The sequence below is a fragment of the Diadema setosum genome, chromosome 18 (genome assembly GCF_964275005.1).
Source record: "Diadema setosum chromosome 18, eeDiaSeto1, whole genome shotgun sequence".
NCBI lineage: Eukaryota > Metazoa > Echinodermata > Echinoidea > Diadematoida > Diadematidae > Diadema > Diadema setosum.
Window position 1 is genome coordinate 10,792,683 of NC_092702.1, and position 21,287 is coordinate 10,813,969.

General features: G+C 39.8%; 1 protein-coding gene across 6 annotated transcripts in view; it reads left to right on the forward strand.

The window, feature by feature from the left end:
• Positions 1 to 21,287, forward strand: part of LOC140241709 (uncharacterized) — a 188,302-nt gene that overhangs the window by 82,423 nt on the left and 84,592 nt on the right. For all 6 annotated transcript variants that reach the window (XM_072321459.1, XM_072321454.1, XM_072321456.1 and 3 more), the window contains 4 exons: positions 1,532 to 1,648; positions 4,161 to 4,277; positions 5,899 to 6,015; positions 16,199 to 16,315. In XM_072321459.1, the coding sequence (XP_072177560.1) occupies positions 1,532 to 1,648; positions 4,161 to 4,277; positions 5,899 to 6,015; positions 16,199 to 16,315 (468 nt within the window). The remainder of the gene's footprint in view (positions 1 to 1,531; positions 1,649 to 4,160; positions 4,278 to 5,898; positions 6,016 to 16,198; positions 16,316 to 21,287) is intronic.

Consider the following 21,287-nt stretch of genomic DNA (forward strand, 5'->3'; position numbering starts at 1 on the left):
TACATTTAGGGGTGATACAGCGTTCATATGAAATGTTTGGGGTGTGGCTCTCCAGACATGAAAAACCCCGTGAAAGCAGAACACAGAAGGTTAAAATCCATATCCAGAGCATACTGAACGTTTGCACAACTGTTCCTGACGAAAATTTCACAAGAAAAAGTAAAAATGGACAAATTGTTGACAAAAAGCACAGGACTAAAAAATGTGTGACTGGTCGCCACTGAGCAGCGCCCTTCTGGATGATAGTTGAAAGTTAGTAGGTGACATGCTACCAAGGATCTTAATGGAATTTGAAGATTTACAGGCAAGGAAATGGGAGATCAGTACCTCACCTAATTTGCACACTGTAAAACCAGAAGTGTTTGCATGCATGAAATTTTTGCGCATTTTGCGAGGAACCAAGATGCGCCAAATTAAAATGCACACAGAAGTTCTACACTACACTATACGCATTGAATGCTAGTGGCAATTCGCTAAAATTTCATGCCTTGAACATTTCTGGTTTTACAGTATTCATCATGATGACTGATATAAACTTTTCAAGAAAACGTGTGAAATTAAATTCCCTAATTGTTTTTTCTTCTCATGTGCAATTTTAGCAAAACACATCTACCTTCGATTTACGCAGATAACATCAAATTGGACATGAATTTAAGTTTAATTAAGAAGTCGTCAGATATTAGGAAATATACAGTGTACATGCAACAAATAGCCTGGATAGTTTGTTTTCATTGATAGCCTAGAGTTATGATGAAATTTGGTATCTGTTGGAATTTTCTATCAACTGAAAATAATTTGACATGCCGTAACAACTACCATTAAAACGTTTCTGGGTTGCAGTGTTTGTTTAACCGGTAACCACCTGCACTGCATGAACTAAGAATGTAATTTCACTTGTGTAGCCTGTTTCTCATGATGCTGCTTAAAGGGATCGTATAGTTTTGGTTGAGACCTAATTTGAGGTTTCTAACATTTTTTGGTGAGATAATGAGAAACCTCTTGCGAAATATTAAAGAGCATGTAATTCTATGAGGAATTCAACGTTTATTTGATGAAAATTGGTTTTGAAATGGCTGAGATATCCAAAAAAGAGCGATTCTAATAAAGTGTGGGACCCACACTTTATTACGATCGCTTTGTTGTACTTTGTTTTTGGATGTTTCAGTCATGCCAAACCCAATTTTCATCAAATAAACTTCGAATTCCTCTTAAAATGGTATGTTCTGTACTATATCATAAGTGTTTTCTTGGTATCTCGCAAAAAGTTAAAAGCCCAATTCTCATCTCCACAAATACTGTACCATCCCTTTAAATGTTAGGACATGGTGTTTTCACAGCTTCTTCACTCCATTGACTCAGTTCATGAAACAATATTTCACAAAATAATGTTTATTACTTTTTGTGTATGTGAAACACAAAAGGCAGTGAGGAGAGATATGAGGAGTAAAAGTGAAAATGACATGGTCACCCTGATTAAGGTTTATTAGTCTCTAAGGTGTTCTCATGGATTCCACCTTTTGATGATACCTAGATTGAAGACCTTAATGGCATGTTTACCAGCCAGTCAGAGAGGCTTGCAGCCACCCAGCAGATCCACACCAAGCAGGAAGAGGAACTCACAGTTCAGATCAGTGACCTATTAAAGCAGGTACTCTAATGGAAATCGAAACAAATCAATGCAGCTCTTCCCCATCCCCTCAGATTTCAGTGATAGAACTTTTTTTTTTTTTTTTTTCACCAGTCACAGTAAAACACGATCAGATTTTTTTTTTAGTTTATTGACAAGTACACTTGGAAGAAGAGTTATGTACCATATGGCTCACCATCAAGACTGAGATCACTGTCGATTGTGTGCTTTAGAGTCTGAGACAGGTATACACCAGTGCACTTTATTTGTGTTTTTATGGATTGCACAATGACAAATTTGTTTTGTGCAATATCTGTTTTGTTTTGGATTAAATTAGTCTGTACTCACTTATCATCTGCACAATATGAGGTCAAAACCACATTACTTTATAATGCCACATACCAGTATGTGAATCATAGTATGTTGACATGGTGAGCTTGTTTTAATTTCTTTTGGTTAATCTCTTGATGACCTTCATCTGTGCATATAGGCTCTAACTCACACTATGCTTCATGATCTCATGTCATGTGGTCAATAAGTGCACTTGAATGCTTGTGAATATGTCTTTTTATTGGTAACACCCATCTTGGAGAATTTTCACTCTTGTGAACAAGAATGAAAACCCTGTTTCATTTAGCCATTGGGTACTAATCCAAGGCTTACCTCTAACTATTTTCATTTAGTTGGGTTGTTTGGGTGTTGTTGTTTTATGCCACTGCTACAAAGTGTCAGCAGAGCCATTATGTTTTTGGGTCGTCCGTTCATCCTTCCGCCTGTCTATTTGTCTTTCCGTCCATAATCAATTTTGTGGACAGCGTAACTTAATTAAAAACCATTTGGCATAAGTATGCATGAGTGGACAAAGTTGTGCCTGTCAATTTTTTGGTGCACATGCTCAAGGTCAAAGATCAAGACCAAAGTCTTAAAATTTCACTATTTCCCCCATATCTGCAAATATGCAATGCCTAAAGGTATTTTCTTGAAACTTAGCTTATATGTATAGTACAAGGAAAAGATTCTCTTGGAAAGGTTTTGGACCATGAGGTCAAAGGTCAAGTGAAAATGCTAAAATTTAACTTTCTATTCCATATCTCAGAAATGGCTCGAGGTATCTTTATGAATTAGTTCATATGCATGTACTGCCTAAAAATGATTCTCTTTGAAATTTTTGGGTCAATGGTCAAAGGTCAGGTTAAAGTGCTAAATTCTCCTTTAATAATGCTGAAATTAAAGACATTGGGTGGTATTCTTAAAATCTTCCTAAGTTTCTTCCCAAGTCAGAAACTTAGGAAGTGCCTAGGAAAGACAGAATTGGTATTCTGAAATTTCTTCCTAGGGACTTCTTAATGCAAATTAGGCCATCCTTATCCCCGCCCACATCCTTTCTTAAGCCAATACGAAATGCCGTATCATAAGGAACTAACCAATGACAATCGCATACCGTAATACTATGACGTAGGGTCAAATACACATGTGCGCGGCATGTCCCTTTTCTCACGCTCATTTCGCGCATCAAAGTACATGTGCGCGCAGTGAATGACAAGCGCGCTTATTACGATTTGCAGCTTGCTATTCTTAACAACGTACTAAGGACCTAAATATTTTGTTAAAATTCTTTCCTACAGTAAGTGCATTCTAGAATACCAACTTCTTCCTCAGTCAGAAATTTTCACACTTTCGCCCCCTTCCTAAGTTTTTTCCTAAGTTTAGGAAAAAAAAACAAAAAACTTAGGAACAGACTTAGGAAAAAACTTAGGAAGATTTTCAGAATACCACTTAGGAAAATATCATGACTTAGGAAGAAATTTCTTCCTAGGAAGGATTTCAGAATACCGCCCATTGTGTACAGAAGCAATTAGAGAGTTGTCAAGTGATAACTTATCTTCACTTTACGTAAATTGGCATATGGGTTGCAACTGATATTGGATATCTGCTTGTTAATGAAACTCCTTTAATTCTCCTTGTTTGATTTGCTCTTTGGAATGACTTTAAAATAATTTCAAAAAGCTCTGGCTGGTAAATGGTGAAAATCATATAAAGTACCTGCACTCTCTTGAGTGACAGGACTATGATGAAATTAATTTTTTTTTATTAATGGGGTTAGTGGCATGAACTGTGTGTGATCTATTTATCTGATTGAAACTAATAATATTACCGTTGGGTACTCAAAATATCACTTTGGTCACTTTTGTATTTATCTTGTACAAGCATGTATTTTCCTTTTTTTTCACAAATGCGTGTATGACGAACACTCGTCGAACCTTCATCACGGAATTCTGTTTATTTTGATAATCTTACTTAACTTCTATTCGTGATTTTACCATCTGGATCTTGTTGGAGACACAACTTCAAGCATTTTAAGCTGTTATAGGCATGTATTACTATATCGTTTTCAGTGAAAATAATCAGAGGTAATTCTTTTTATTGAAGGCAGTTGATTTTGTACCTATTTGTTTTGTGTAAAATCTAGACAGTAGTTTTCATCACAAATGAGCACACTGCACACTTATCATACCTCTCATTCAAACCACAGGTCAGTGAACTGAAATCAACTCTTTGTAAGCAAACTCAGGAGGCTATGTCAAATAAACAAGACTTTGCCACGAAAGAAGAGCAACTGAAAGTCAGCAATGCTGAACTTACAAAGCAGGTAATTTTACCAGTAAAAGTTCCTGTGTGGATGAATCACTTTCTGGTATTACCAATTAAGTATGTATTTGGAGCAAATCCTGTGACTTCATTTTTTTATTTGTTTTATTGTTATTATTTTTGTTGTTGTTGTTGTTCTAGATGGGAGATTTACTGGTATTGTGATCCGACAGTGATTCTAACTCTTTTATTACTACTACAGAAGAACCTTACTATTTAACAAGGAGTCAAAAGGGGCCTGAGCTTTCAATCCTAGCAGAATCTTCGTCAGAGGCAAAATGACAAACAGGCATTGACAGCAATCACATATATAAGGACTACACACAACAAGAACAGTCAGGGGAGATCTAAGGACACAGAACAAAGAAAACAAAAGGGGAGGGTTGGGGTCATGGACAAGGAGCCCCTGTACTCCAGAGCCTCTTTTCTCAGTTCGCATTTTCCAGAGTGTCTGCTTTCTTTCCAATATTTAAGAGAGTCCATCTGAATTGAGTTATACATCATTTTAAAGCTTAGAGTCTGCTCTTTCAGAATCTGCCCTCAACTAAAAATCTGATGTCTTGCGACTTTTTGTTGGTTTTGTGATGCAGGGTCACATACAATCTTGTAGTTGACATCCGTCTCTATGTTCAGGCAAAAATTTTTACGGTATCACGCCATCGGCGGCCGAGATCTGAAAGGGGGAGGGGTCAAATTGACCCCCACCTCTCTGTAAAAACTTGGTCTCAAAAAGCTCAGTCTATGGAAAAAAAGTGAAATAAGTGAAATCAATCAGCACTTATCAACAATAATGATGAAATTATTTTTTTTTTAACGTTTATACTATATCAAATCATATGATATCATAATTATTTCCCTTAAAATTCTTTAGAGTGGCATTTCTTATATTTTTCACATGCAGTTGCAACAAAATGTACCTTCATATCACCATTTATATTTATTAGTCTTAACCCTAATCAGGAGGGGGTGGAGTCTGCCCTCCCCCCACGAGATCTCGGCCATCAGTGGTGCAGTCGTGACAAAATTTGTCACACGTGACACCTAAGATTGTGTCTTAAGATTTTTTTATTGTTTCAAATTTTAATTAATTATGCAAATGAAGCCTGTTAACCCTAAAACAGGAAACGTGAAAATCGGGCAAACCAATGGAACATTGCATGACCCTTTTATAGATGCTCGTCAGACCAAAAATGGCTCAAAAACTGTAATTTTGTGTACAAATCAAATGCAAAATAGTTTTCTCACTTTATTCAAAAAGATATGATTATTTTCACTTTCACTTCAGCAGCATTTGGCTAATTATTAGCTGGAGTGTAATTTTGTAGTTTTGGCAGTTGTAAATTTGGCAGTTGAAATACTATGCATATGTTACAGTGTAAAAAAGATAGAAATACAAAAGAAGATTTCTATTATGCAACAGGATTAAAGGTCAATAGAGCCATACACATGGTGGAATGCATTGATCATGCCAGAAGCCTGAGGCGTCATGGTCACCTGCATGTTGTGGTTCGATTGTTCTAGGTGAAGTTTTGAGAAGTCCTGACCAAAAAAAAAAAAAAAAAAATGGCAAAGATTTTCCCCACATAGTGATGATTTGTTCAATTCACTCATTTTTTCCACAGATTGAAGATTTGAAATCTGAACTCTCAACAAGAGATGAGAAACTGGAATCCTTGCAGAAGGCTCACTTATGTCAAGAAGATGATCTGAAAGTCATGAACAGTGGCCTGATTAAGGAGGTGAATCCATGAAAAATGTGCACTGCTTTCTTTTCTTCAGTACTGTAAAAGTGGATATTTTCGCACTCGGCCGGGTAAGATTGATTTTGTGTGTGCTTAATTCTGCGGAATCAGGACATTAACTACTGGAACATATGGTGTGCTAAAATATTCACCTGCTTTTATTTTCGAGCTAGTGTCTGGTTGTGCGAAATGCGCAAAAATTTCCACATCGTGAAAATTTCCACTTTTACAGTATTACATCAACTTAATAAGGAGATTTCACAGCCATCTTTGAAAACCCATATCAAGTTTGTACTTTTCATACGTTTCATTCTGTTGATTGGCAATTTTATATCGTAATTTCGTGAGAGATTACGTCATATATGAGATCCCGCTAGTGCGCGCACCACTCAATTCGTTAGTCGCCGCCATCTTGCTTACACGCGAATTCTGCGCTCGGAAAATTCGCCGGAATTGCACTTGAGAATTCAAGTTTTTGTTCGAGTTGGATCGACGTAATAGCTAAAGTTACCTCAACGGGAGGTTTTGCCAGGTTTTTTCTGGTTTTAATGATCATTCTTCAGCTGAACAGCAATGAAATTTATGTCTTCGACCAACGTTCCAAACGTGGGCGGCGCAGCCGCACCACCGCTGCTAACAGCAGTCGCGTCCCCGGCAGCCACTGGCAGGGGTCGCGGAGATCAGCACGCACAAGAGTGCAAGCAGAAAACTGCGACAGCCTAAGGTAAAATGCCTACTAGAGCCGGCAAGGCAGGTACTAGTAATAGTACTATTACAACTACAAGCAGTGCTAACCCTAGCGGTAGTACTGGTGCAAACAAAACAGTGAAACCACCTGCCAAACTGGCGTCTAAAGTTTCAACTTTGGAGGATAGACTCGGCAAGCTTGAAGGCCAATTAGCTGTGGTTGTTCAATTCGTGGAGGCACAGTCAGCAAAGCAGACACCAGCCCGTGAAGGCGGTGGCAATGGAAAGAGTATCAGGGACTCGTTCTGAATACTCCCCTTCAGACTCAGCAGATACTGACTGCCATTATGATGATGAATATGCAGCACCATTTCTGGGCCAAGATATGGATGAAAACTCTGTGATTATCCAACCAGGTCAAGGGGATAGTCGTCAGGATGACAAATTTGATATTGAAGAAGGTGAAGTTCCCCCTTCTGTAGTGGAGAAAGTTCCAAACATTGCAGCCAAATTTGCTGTGGCTGAGGAAGTTGGTCCCCCCATTGACCTAGAAATTGCTAAGTCTACAGCCTACCTTCTGACCCACCAGCTCGAGCCCAAAGTGGTAGATGAAACGATCACTAAATACCCCATTCCCAGCAACTGTGAGCGGTGGATGTGCCCAAAGTCAACCAAAGAATCTGGAATGGGCTGCCTGCCTTTTCAAAGACACGAGACCTCAAATTTCAGAGACTCCAAAAGAATCTGACGAGAGGCATCAATGCCTACATACATACAGTGTCGGCACAGGATATCACTGAACAGCAACAAGATGCGCTAGCACTTTTGTGCAGTGCGAACTTCGAGCTAAATTCCTTGCGTAAGGAATTCATGAAACCAGACATTGGTTATCAATTCCAGCATCTCTGCAAGCCCTCTACTCCGGTCTCCAAATTCCTTTTCGGTGACGACCTCGGAAAGCAAATGAAAGACATAAGAGATGAACAAAATACAACTGAGGGTGTCCTCAGGAGTGAGCATAGCAGACAATACAAAAAGCAGCGTTTCAGCCCATATGACTATGGCAGGAGTGCATATGGCAAGGGCAGGAGCAAGACTACTCCATTATTAGGAAGCTCCAATTTGCCCCAACAGTACCACGACGCGGGCTGGACTACATCTCGTGCAAGTACAAGTGATGTGACTAGGCCTACAGGCGCAAAAGGACCGTGGACTGGAGCTACCAGCCATGCTTTTTTAGGCCAGCGCCCCAAGGGGAGGGGGAAGCCGTCGGCTCCCCACACCTTCACACATCCCAGCCAGCACCAACCGCACTGCGGCAGCAAGCAAGGCTCATTGCCAGGGATGAAGAGAGCACGATAACCTCCAGTTCAACTGACGAGGTAAATATGACGTCTGATTCTAGTGATTATGCAAAGCTATGTCATAATAATGTAGAACCTATGGTAGGAGGTCGACTGAAGAAATTCTTCCCAAAGTGGCACAAAATTACTTCAGACCCACATGTGCTAAATGCTGTAAGTGGTTACAGGCTTGAATTCAGTAAAGAGATGGGTGCACCATCTAGAACTAAACCCCCTTACCTTTTTCGGTGTGATAAAGCCGAAGAGGCTGATATTGATCTTGAAATTTCTAAACTCCATGACAAGGGAGTAATTGAACCGTGCCAGAGGGAAACTGGAGAATTCGTGTCTAATATTTTTACACGGCCTAAAAAAGACGGGGGGTACACGTGTTATCCTAGACCTGTCTGATCTCAACAAATATCTCCAGTACCAGCATTTTAAGATGGAAAATATCCATACCGCTATTGAACTCATTTCAGAAAATAGCTTCTTAGCTTAAGTCGACCTTCGGGACGCGTACTATACAGTACCTGTGCACCCAACACACAGGAAGTTCTTAAAGTTCTCCTGGAAAAATCAACTTTGGCAATTCAAAGTACTGCCTAATGGCCTGAGCACGGCGCCAAGGTTGTTCACTAAACTACTGAAACCTGTATTCACATTACTGAGAGAGCAAGGGCATGTAGTAATTGGATACCTTGACGATATACTCATTATTGGAGAAAGTGAGCATCAAACATTGCAAACGGTTTTGGAAACCACTAGCATCCTTGCACAACTTGGGTTCTTGGTACACCCAGGTAAATCAGTACTATGCCCCACTCAAGAAATACAATTTCTTGGTTTCATCCTCAATACTCAGACCATGACAATTTGACTGCCTGATAACAAATCAGAGGAAATACAGTCCTTGTGCACTGAACTTATGCAAATAGCAAACCCCAGTATCAGGCAGGTGGCTAGAATTATCGGGAAAATGGTAGCATCATTTCCCGCAGTCCAGTATGGACAGCTCTATTACAGGGCTTTAGAAAGGGACAAAATCAAAGCACTCAAAATGAATAAGGGGCATTTTGACAGAAAAATGAGCCTATCTTTGGAAGCAAAACAAGAGCTGCAGTGGTGGATAGACAATGTGCAGTCTGCTTTCTCACCCTTACGACACCCTAAACCTATGCTCAAATTGTGCACGGATGCCAGTGGCAAAGGCTGAGGGGCATCTGATCATACCACCCATACAGGGGGTAGATGGAATGAAGACGAGCTGCAAAAAGCCAGGGAGAATAAGATTAATTATCTGGAGACCCTGGCTGCTGGCATAGGACTCAAGTCCTTCTGTTCTATTTCACAAAACATTCATGTCTTGTTATGGCTAGATAACAGTACTGCTGTTGCGTACATTAATAACATGGGAGGCATTAAATCCCTTGACTGTGATCGGGCAGCCCGAGAGATTTGGCAGTGGTGCGAAACTCGTAAAATTTGGGTCACAGCAGCACACTTGCCAGGAAAGCTGAATGTGGAGGCAGACCGCATGTCTAGAATTTTCAATGACCGCACAGTTTTCCAAGAAATAACTTCACGTTTTGGAACACCAGAAATAGACCTATTTGCCTCCAGACTTAACAAGCAGGTAGAGAACTATGTCACATGGCTGCCCGACCCACATGCCAGGCTGTTGATGCCTTTACTCTCAATTGGGGAAAGTGGTACTTTTATGCATTTCCTCCTTTCTGCTTAGTTGCTAAGTGCATTCAAAAAATCAGATCTGATAATGCAACTGGGATACTAGTAGTCCCAAAATGGCCAAGTCAGCCATGGTTTCCTCTCCTAAACAGGATGATGAATGAGGAACCACTTGTTATTCACAGGAGTGAATCCTTGCTAACATTACCAGTTTCTAACACTCCTCACCCACTTTACACTCAGATTGATCTTCTTGCTTGCAGGTTCTGTGCAAGCCCTTCAGAGATGCAGGATTGAATGCACGGATTATTGCTGTTATGGCCTCCTCTTGGAGAAAAGGGACTAAAAAACAGTATGCAGTGTACATGAACAAATGGAAAGCATTTTGCGACGAGAAATGCAGCAACTACTTGTACTCAGATGTTCAAGCTATCCTGGAATTCCTGAGTGACATTTTCTTCGATAAAGGAGCAGGTTACAGTGTCATAAACTTAGCACGAAGTGCTCTATCTTCATTTGTGATCCTTCGAGATACTATGTTTACAGTTGGAAACCATCCCTTTATCCAGAGGTTTATGAAGGGAGTCTTTCAGCTACGCCCACCCAAGCCTAGATACATGGAAATGTGGGACGTTAACCTTGTTTTCAATTTTCTTCGTTCTTGGTCCCCAGCGCACATATTGGACCTGAAAAAATTGATGCTTAAATTGTGTGTGATTATTGCATTAATCTCAGCACAAAGGATTCAATCATTACACTATCTAAGTTTGGATGGTATGGTGTTAAGAGATAATGCAGTCACTTTTCACCTTCATGATCTCCTAAAACAGAGCAAGCCTGGGAATTACTCACACAGTGACAAGCTCCAGGCATACCCACCAGACAGGAGACTTTGTGTGGTTAGGTACTTGCAGGAATACATCAGCAGGACCCCCAGGATCAGAGCTAGTGAACGGTACCTTTTTGTTAGCTACAAGAAACCGTATCACAGAGTATCCTCTCAAACAATCACTCGCTGGATTAAGGAGGTTTTGGAGGCTGCAGGTATTGATACAGGGATCTACAAGGCGCATTCTACTCGGCAGCGTCTACCTCCGCAGCCAATAAGGGAAATTTCCCAGTATCTAAGATTCTTGCGCAAGCCGGTTGGGCCAACGAAAGAACCTTTCGCAAGTTCTTCAACAAGCCCTGTCCTGCTGAGAAAACCTTTGTAGAAACAATTATCAAAAAATAGACTGTGAAGCCCTAAGATTTGGGCAGACATGTCTTGAACTGCCTGAACTTGTGAACTCTTGGAGAAACAATATATCTGCAGCATTCAGCCTGAATGAGAATTGCAATGGAACCTCTATCTAAGGTATGCTTCCTACCCCTTTTCGGGGGGTTGCCTCGAGAATGTAACCACTGGCTTTGAAATCTCATATATGACGTAATCTCTCACGAAATTACGATATAAAATGGAAGATTAAACGAGAACTTAAAGTTTGACATTTAATATTAATTTTATGAGTAATTGGAGGGTGAGATTACGTCCCACCTCACCCTTCCCCAATTTCAAACGGTAACTTAATCTCTCGTTATCTTCCTACATCAGTGGTCACATTCTTGCTTCTAATATTGAGTGGCACGCGCACTAGCGGGATCTCATGTATGACGTAATCTCACCCTCCAATTACTCATTAAAATTGATATTAAACTTCAAACAGTAAGTTCTCGTTTAATCTTCCATTTTGTATGAAGGACAACTCTCACAGTCACAGGTCTCGGAGAGAGAGAGAGTGAGAAAGAGAGGCGCAGCACACATGACTGGACATTGCTGAAACCCAACTTTAATTGATTTCTTTTAGAGAGCACAGGGTTTTCATAAAACAGCTTGGCAAATGTGTCATACAAATAGAGATTTCCCATCTGCATCCATATATTATTGTATAGAGCAGTTGTGATGTTGAATATTGTGAACCAGAAACATTCACAGCATGAAACTTTCATGAATTGTTACTGGCCTTCAATGCATTGTGTAGACAAAATATTTCGCATGCACTTTCGCGAGTCTTGGCTTGCAAACTTCGCAAAAGCTTCTAGTTTTACAATATACTAGCAGCACCCATGGAAATCCATGGGTCTAAGGGCTTTTATTTTTTTTTTCATATATGATTTTCCACATTTTTATTGATGAAATAGAATAAATGTTTTCTCATTCCCTCGTTGCATTGTGCTCACTTCTACCCATGACCACCCTTCCCAGAAATTTAATTTGGGATCTTCCTGCCACTTGCTTTTATTATAGAACTTGAGTTTTGAGGGGTTAGTAGCACCCATTGAAGTCCAGCGGTTGTCTTGTTGTCCCTCACCCACCCCCAACCCCCCCCCCCACACACACACACATATATTTACACACACACTCACACAGATTTTCACCCCGCAGAAAACAAACAAACAAACAAATGTTCAGGGAAAAATGACTAAAAACGTTTGTGAGATTCCCCGAAAGTTCTGTCCACAGATTCTTCCCATCGAAACGGGAAGATACCCTTGACACTTTAATTTGATATTACCCCCTGCGCATGCCTCCAGGCACCCATGGGAATCCACACGTCTCAGGGCCTTATTTTTGTTTTTTTTTTTCATTCATACTCTTTTTCCCACGTTATGAGAGAAAAAATTAAATATTTTCGTCTTTATTTGCTCCCTCTTTTTGTTTTTATCACCCAACTTTGTTTGATGGATCATAGAACCACCCGTTCATCTGCTTCAGATTGTTCAGTACTACATTAGGTTTTATAAGTATCATTTTATATAATATACATGTATTAACGTTGGGATGAATCAAGGGAAGGAAAAAAGTTGATTGGTCATGGATAGTGAATACAGTCAAACCTGTCTATAGCAGCCACCCAAGGGAGCTGAAAAAAGTGGCCGCTATAGACAGGTCAACCAACTTTGTGTGCATTGCCTACATGAACATGTATCATCGTTGTATACATCTATAGGGCTTTTTACACTTGTAAATTTTTGCTTAGCCCCGGACTATCGGTGGGGCTAAGGGGGGGCCTTAGCCCCACCGTTGGTACGGGACTATCCTTAGCCCACTTTCTGTTTACACTCGTTTTTGCCAAAGTGGGCTAGCCCCACCGATAGTACGGTACTATCTGGCCCTGCAAAATAGCAGGGGTTAGCACCGCAATTGCGGTGCTAGCACCGCAATTGCGGTGCCAAGCAAGTGAGTGTAAACAGAACGAAAAAATAATCCTGGGCTAAGCAACGGAGACGAAGTCCGACCCTCACTGACCAATCAGAAACGAGGTAATCAAGTGCTGCCGGTGCGTGCGTGTACGTGTACAGTACACAGCGTAATTATGAATATTCATGTGGTTTGGAAAGTCCAGGGCTAAGAAATACGAGTGTAAAAAGGTCAGTTTTCTCCTTAGCCCCGGACAAGAGATAGTACGGGACTAATTGGCGAGTGTAAAAAGCTGAAAAAATTGGTACGGGACTAACGATAGTCCTGGGTCAGAGAAAGTCCGGGGTTAAGAAACACAAGTGTAAAAAGCCCTTATAAGTACTTACATGTACATGTATGTGAGTACGTATGCACACGTGTGTTTCATGCATTGAACAATGCCGGTGTTTATGAAATTGTTACACATCAGCATGTGAACAGTCGTGAAGAAAGCTAAACACTAATGCATTATTATGACTGAATGAGTGATGAATGCAGTGATGGCGAATAATACTGGCGATCACTGAACGTTGCCCATGAATGACTGGCACTGCTACAAAGAGAAAAACACGCTGAATTATCGGCTCTTTGGCCGCTATAGACAGGTTAAAATCTACCGCGGGAAACAAATTTGTGGCCGCTGGCCGCATTAGACAGGTGGCCGCTATGCACAGGGTCTTTAACAGGGTTTTTCTCTCAGGGAGATTTTTTCAGTGGCCGCTGTAGACAGGTGGCCGCTATAGACAGGTTTGACTGTATCTTTTTCCATTATGTAAAGATTACTCTGCGCTTGATAAACGGTTCAAATAGCTTCATTATCATTCGTACAGTTAAACTCGCATAAGTCGATCTTCTCGGGACTGAGCAAAACACATCGACTTAGCCGATTTTCGACTTGTGCGTAAGTCGAAAAAAATCGACTTAACAACAGTTACACCACACGTACATTATGTATAAAACATGTACTGGTATGTTGTCTACTCTGGAGCTGAGAGCTGGAGAGGTGTGCCGCAGCACGGGTCGGGCCGCGGCTAACTTTACATGGACAGTGCATTAGTATTGGCACAGGTCCGATTACTTTACACCCTTGTTAAACCTTGGGAAAGTGAATATGAACGATATTTGAGCAGTGATTGATTCCAGTTTACCATACCGTGGCGTGAAATGCGTGTAGAGGTGTAATTCTGATTTACCCGTGCCCGTAACTTTCCCCCTACTTTCCGCTTTGAAAACTCAGCAGCTTCATCCATCCACTGCACACCGCAGACTGCAAACATACACAGACTATACACAGCCCAGTCGCTGTACGCACAACTATACACAGCCCAGTCGCTGTACGTACGTAGCGCTAGCGCGACAGGGCTGTACCAGCGGACCTCTAAACACGAAGAGAGTTCAACAATCACATGCGATCGCTTTGAATTTTGATACTTTAGATCATTTTTTTTTTTGTCACCTGTCTGGTCGGGCTAGTTCTTATGTCAACAAAAACTGGCGTCTCGTGATTTTGACAGTGATTTATTGCACAATAAAATCTTATTCGACTTAGGCACAGTGAATTTAATGGTTTTTCCGTTAAAGTGTTCTTGGAATTTCATCGACTTAGGCGAGTATTCGACTTGTGAGTGAATTGATACACATAAGGCAATGGGGAAAAATCGGGACTTTTTAAAATCATCGACTTGCGCGATTATTCGACATATGCGATGTCGACTTAGGCGAGTTTAACTGTATTTCTTTTTTTAAGCATTAAAACAATCCACCTGTTTGTGTCTCTTCCGCCCACTCTTAGGTATGGATCATAGCACCCCCACCCCATTCATTTGCATCAGCCTGTTGTATTATTATTATTATTATTATTATTATCATTATTACAGTGTATTATTAATGTTATTATTACTACTACTACTATTATTATTATTACCTGTATTATTATGATTATTATTATTATTATTATTATTATTATTTAGTTGAGGTTAGAGTAGAGCCATTAGGGTGTTGGACACATTAATATAGGGATGAATCAGGGGAGGTGGAAAAGTTAATTTGTTAAGGATTTTTTATATCTTTTTTCCCCCGTTTTTATGCTCTTGATAAAAGGCTTTTCTGAAGGCAATACATGCACAAAAAGGATGCAGCAACATTTTGACCGGCTGCTCGTTCCACATATGCAGCTGCAGTAAACGAATGGACAGTGGCGCGTGTAATCCCTAATGGAAGGGCAACGACTGGCGCGGACATGTCCCAGTAAAGTGGATATTTAGCCATCCTTAACATGAGTACAATGATACCCGATTTGAGAGTAAACTCAATGACTTACCTGAGTTGCACAGTATCCTGTAGTTGTGCAAAACTACAATAAAATACAGCATTTTGTAGCTTTCATAATTTGGCTCACCCGTGGAGAACTGTGCAAGCTCCCGTGACCGCGTCGTATTACCATAGGGTCCAGTACACAGAGAGTGATCTGTGTATCGTCAATACATACACAGGCGCAGGCCACACACTGCAATACCCATATACATCGTGTGCGTGTGTGTGTCCACCCAAGATGATAGAGCTTTCGCTGCACCCTATCATCTTTAGTATCCCACTGTCTCTGCAAGCGAATAGCTTGTCAATCAAGAAAGCAGGAGTCCAGCGCAATCACTAAACATATGCACGATAAAAGTCTGCGCACGATAGCTAAAGAGTCCAGTTCCGCAGAATTCGGTGAATATAAAAATGCCCGGCTGTTTCGTCACACACATCATGCATCTATCTAATTGATTTTTCTATATCACCCTCGATGTCGACACGGAGGTGGAGCGCAGACGAAACCCGGGCCATTCGGTGTAGGATACTCTCCCGCGGCCGACGCACCGGTCACGGCGGCCCAGAGCCGATGGCTTCGGAGGAGATAGACAGTCGAGCGACACTGAAATAAAACAGGGAATACATAGGCCGATCCCCCGCTTCGCCTTAGCGAATTACTGTATAAGATGTTACAGATTCTGTGTGTGTCCTGCGTAGCTTCATGGGTCGAAAAGATTTTACTTGTAAAAAACAATGGATTGACAGTAGGTGTTGGAGAACATTGTGAAGCTTGGTAATGGGTGTGCACGTAAAGATGCCTTGCTCAAATACAACTTGATATGCAGAGGTACACAATCTGCTACACAACCAGCTATTTGTTCAACAGGGTTTTCAAATTGTGGCTGTATACTTTCAATATTTTTTCTATACGTCGACTGTTTTCCAGACCGAGAAGCTGAAGTCACAGCTGACTGACCAAACCTCACAGCTAGCAGCCATTGAACAGAGCCATAAAAATGAAGAGGAAACTTTGAGGTCTACAAACATGAACCTTCTCAAGCAGGTAATTAAAGGACAAGTTCACCTTCATAAACATCAGGATTGAGAAAGTGTAGCAATATTAGTAGAACACATCATTGAAAGTTTGAGGAAAATCGGACAATCCGTTCAAAAGTTATGAATTTTTAAAGTTTTTGTGCAGTAACCGCTGGATGAGAAGACTACTGCAGTGTACGATGTCACATGCGTACGACCATATAAGGAAAATATAAAGAGAATTTCACAAAATTTCATCTTTTGATAAAAGCACACATTCCCGTGACTCGTTACCGGTATATGTTATGGGTAATATTATTCCCCCTGCCTTTAGAAAGAGGCAAGTCAAATGCTCTTTTATTATGCGAAAAAAATGAAAATATGTTGAATTTTCTTTACATTTTCTTTATACAGTGAAACCCCGTTATAACGAGGTCCGTGGGACCGGCGACATTACCTCGTTATAACCGGTACCTCATTATAACCGTTCGCATAAAAAACAAAGAAAAACATAAGCATGACGTCATATAACCATCAATGAAACTTACAAACATCCTTTGTCTTGTTATTACACAATTATAGATCATTATTATTGAGAGAATAAAGGGAAATTATTTGTGAATTGTAGTAGACGAAATGATAAAGAACGAAATCAGATTGTATAAAATGCGTTTGTTAAGTTTTTCTAAACACAAGCGCAAATAGCTAGAGTAACATACATGCGTCGTTTACCGTAACTTGCGAGGTATTTTACGCTGTTAGTGCCCAGCGGGAATGCGATGATTAGGCCCTATATTTTCATGAATCATTTCGGCTCTAATCTTATGCAGTGTATAATCGTTGCGCACGAAGGGATTAAAAATGCGTTCTTTAATTTCTTCCGAAAGTCTCTTCGCCTTTTGTACATCCGTTCTTGAAAAATAATGCGACAGGATTGAATTTGGAAGGTTGTGATCCTTTTTACGCAAATCTGTACCTCGTAGACCATTCTGAAATAAAGAAAAGTCTTCATTACGAAATGCAGTGTTAAAATTGTGATGATGAACAAACCCAGATCTATTCAAATTGTTAAATGCGTTTGTTTCTTTTTCTGAACACCAATTAAGTAGCTTAATGCGTTATTCAACTATTTTTACGCTACTGTCAACCGGCGAGATCGCGATGATTTCAGAGTAACATACATACGTCGTTAATCGTAACTTGCAAGGTATTTTACGCTGTTGGTGCCCAGCGGGAATGCGATGATTTCACGAATCATTTTGCCTGTAATCTTTTACATTTAGGCCATGGGGTGAAGCTGAAAAAGAGGCTTAGAAAATGGGTTTCGTTCCAGCAACACTGGCACTACTTTCTGAATGCGGAAATGTGATGTTTTGTACATCCTAAATATACAGTAAAAAGTTCTCCTCGAAATATCCTGCAGTTTTTGCGAAAATCCATATTTTATAAACTGCGACCAGCAGCCCAATACACATATCGTAATGGGGCTGCGGATTGTAGCATTTAGGATCATGACAGGGTAGTATCGCGGACAAACGTCAACCTTAAATCGAACAAAAAATTTTCAATTTGAAGACCTACAAGTAAGGTTGAAGTATTGACAACAGGGTTCGTGCAAGGTTTGGTTCTACAAATAGTAATTTTCTGTTCGAATTGATGACTTAATATGACTAGGTCGAGAGGAATCTGGGAGAGTTACGCTGAATTGACGGTCAGCGCAGGCGCACACATCACTGCGCACAAATTTCGGATCCATTGACTGGATATGATGTCTGTGTGCGCATGCGCTGGCCGTCAATTCAGTGTAGCTCTCCCAGTTTCCTCTCGACCGAGTCACATTTAGTCATCAATTTGAACAGAAAGGAACTATTTGCAGAAGCAAACCTTGCACGAACTCTGCTATCAATACTTCAAATTTATTAATATGTCTTCAAATTGAAGATTTTTTCCCGATTTTAAGTTGATATTTGTCCGCAATAAAATATCCGTCATGATCCTGTATGCTACAGTTCACAGCCCCATGACGCTATGCGTATGGGGCTGCTGGCCGCAGTTTGCGTATGGGGCTGCTAGCCGCAGTATAGTTCCCATAGTGTTTCTAAGCTGAAATACATATACACATTTGTAAAGCACTGGTTTTAGCCACATAGTACCTAGAAAAAAGTGAAGTTTTGGTTTACTAGTTGCATTATATCTCATGTTTCAGCTTTTCCTGATGCTGGCTATGCAAATGAGGACAAGAGCAAAGTGGTTCGAGACCATATTATGAGAGAGAGCACTGACTGACCGTCAGAGGTCAAGGCAAATGCCTTATATTCTGTTCAACGACATGTTATTAATCAAATGACTAATCATTCAAGGCAAAAAAAAAAAAAAAAAAAAAATCAGAGCGTTTGTTTGTGTGTGTGTCCGCGTGCATGTGGGAGAATCTTATTGTACACACACACACACACACACACCCTCCCGTCACATGCACACACACATACGCACACACATAGTTATGAAGATACCCAAGTGTATTACAATATTATTCTACATGCCTTGGCCATTTATCACATCAGCATCATAAAAAAGATTATCATAAACATGAACACACACAATGACATAATACATGTATTGATCAGTGCATTACACATACACAGGTGCATAAAAACGCTGACATATTATATACACTCACACGCACATACAAACTCATTTACACACATGAGACATTACTATATAACAGATCATATTGTTTATCAGTAAACATGTTTTTCTTTTCTTCTTCTTCTTCTTCTTAAGAAGCTTTAATATTAGATCACATAGCAATCACGTTGTTCATGAAATACATGGTATTACAGTACTTTAGAAAATTTAATCTTCATAAAATTTCCTGAAGTTTTCATTGCTATCATTAGGTTGGTGGGACACTACCTCCTTTCATGTAAGATAGCTCAAAATGATAATCAGTCAAATTTTCTAGTTTTAATAAATTTCCTGGAACATTCCATGGTCCAAATATCCTTGAAAGGGTGTAAAAGTTTTGAAAAATGCCAATATATAAAATAAAGGCAATATTATAGTTTACCCATTCATGAGTGAAAACTGCTGGATTCTGTATTGGAGGCAATGTGTACCTGAAAATCTTGGAGAGAGTAAAACAGGTTTGGCATTAAAAATTATGATAACATTGCAATTAACTTCCAATATCAGAGGATCTGTGCAAACCTGACTCAACTTATGCACAATTTTCATTTGGCTGGTATTAGTTTTAGCAAACTGATTTTGTACTCACACCTACATTGTACTGACCTTTCTACATGGACATTAATTCTGTTTCAGTATTAATAATAGTTACACATTTTTTCCCCCAGAGTGGGAGAAACAAATTTTAATCATAGTCATTCAGTTTTATGAAAAAAACCACTTAGGAAAACATCTTTGTTCTTAGAATAATTTAACCCTAATCAAATCATAATAGTGGGCAGAAATGTTTGCTAAAGGGCGAACAATCACATACTGAGGCAAGGAGTCAAAACATGTTGCATAAACATTGGCATTCAAAATACAGGAAGCAATCTGTATTACAAAGACATTTTATCATGCACAACTTTGGTAAGATGTCAATTCTTGAACATTAATCACATTGACCAAAGCATTGGTGCATATACAGTACATTCTGTTGTTTCTGAACTTTGCACTGAAGTTCTTTGTGTATGTGTGTGAATGTTTCAGTGGTGTATATATATTGCTCCATTTTATCAAGGACAACTTATAGTAACATGACAATGTTTTCATGCTTCAATATTAATCATATTGACCTATTTCCCTTGGCAAGTAATGAGCAGGGTGACTCTGTTGCAAATGATGCATTTTACAGGCAACACAGCAGAACCTGAAGAGCTTCCAGAAGAAAATCTTGATCTTGATGTGAGCGTCTTAGGGGAGGAAACAGATGCTCCTGCTGACGGACCAGGCTCCTCCTTCAGCTTTCGTTTCCTAGCGAGATTCAGGCGTTTGCTATCTATAAACCTCTTGTAGCACGTTTCATGGAATCCTATTTAATACAATGGAGAAATGAACAGCAATGATTAGCCGTTGGATTTTGTTAGAGGGAAAAAAAGGCTAAACGCTAGGGGGAGGGGTTGAACATTACACTCAATATATCATTAAATGTACGGTAGACTATTGACTGCCAATATTTGAATCTTGTAATTACCAATAGGCCCTAGTACTATGCCAGGTACACCTCATGATCATTGTCATCATCAACTACTTCAACTTGTACTTGCAGTGCAATTACTGATTTTAAATGACATCTACAGCTTTCAGCACCTGATCACATGCAATATCAATTATCATAATTATGAATACAACTGCCTTGTCATCATTAATACTAGTACATTACTAGTAATCCTTGGCCTTTCACTATCACCACCACCCACTGCTTTATAATTTGGCACAACATAATGGTAATCTTATGTTTTAGGGAGTTTAATTGTTGAAATTATGTTATTGTCATTGTTGGTTTTTTAGACCTAAGTTAATTTAATGAGATGCTAAATGTGTGTTTTGAGGGGGGATTCGCCAATTTCGGGGTGAGAGAGACAGGATGGATTTTTAATATTAATACTCCATGGCCATGATTATGAAAATATAAATTTACATGCAGTTTAACGTTAGACCTTTTTCAATCCAGTCCTGTGTGTCAAGATTTTTACAAAACAATATCACTGATCAGCTACATCAACCTAGCCTGGGCTGTACATAGAACAACATGTAAAATTCATCTAGGCTACATTGATAACGGCGCTATGCCATGCCAAGGTGAAATTCAAGATAATTTATCTAAAATGTAACAGACACGCTACTAAACGGCTAAGCTACAGCATTAGCGTCCATTATAATATACACAAGCAACGTTCATAACATAGCTAACGTTGTACTGTTGTACAGTCATCATGCATGGTCATTAACATTAGTCATTACACATAGCCATATGAGACTGCACTGCAGTGTCG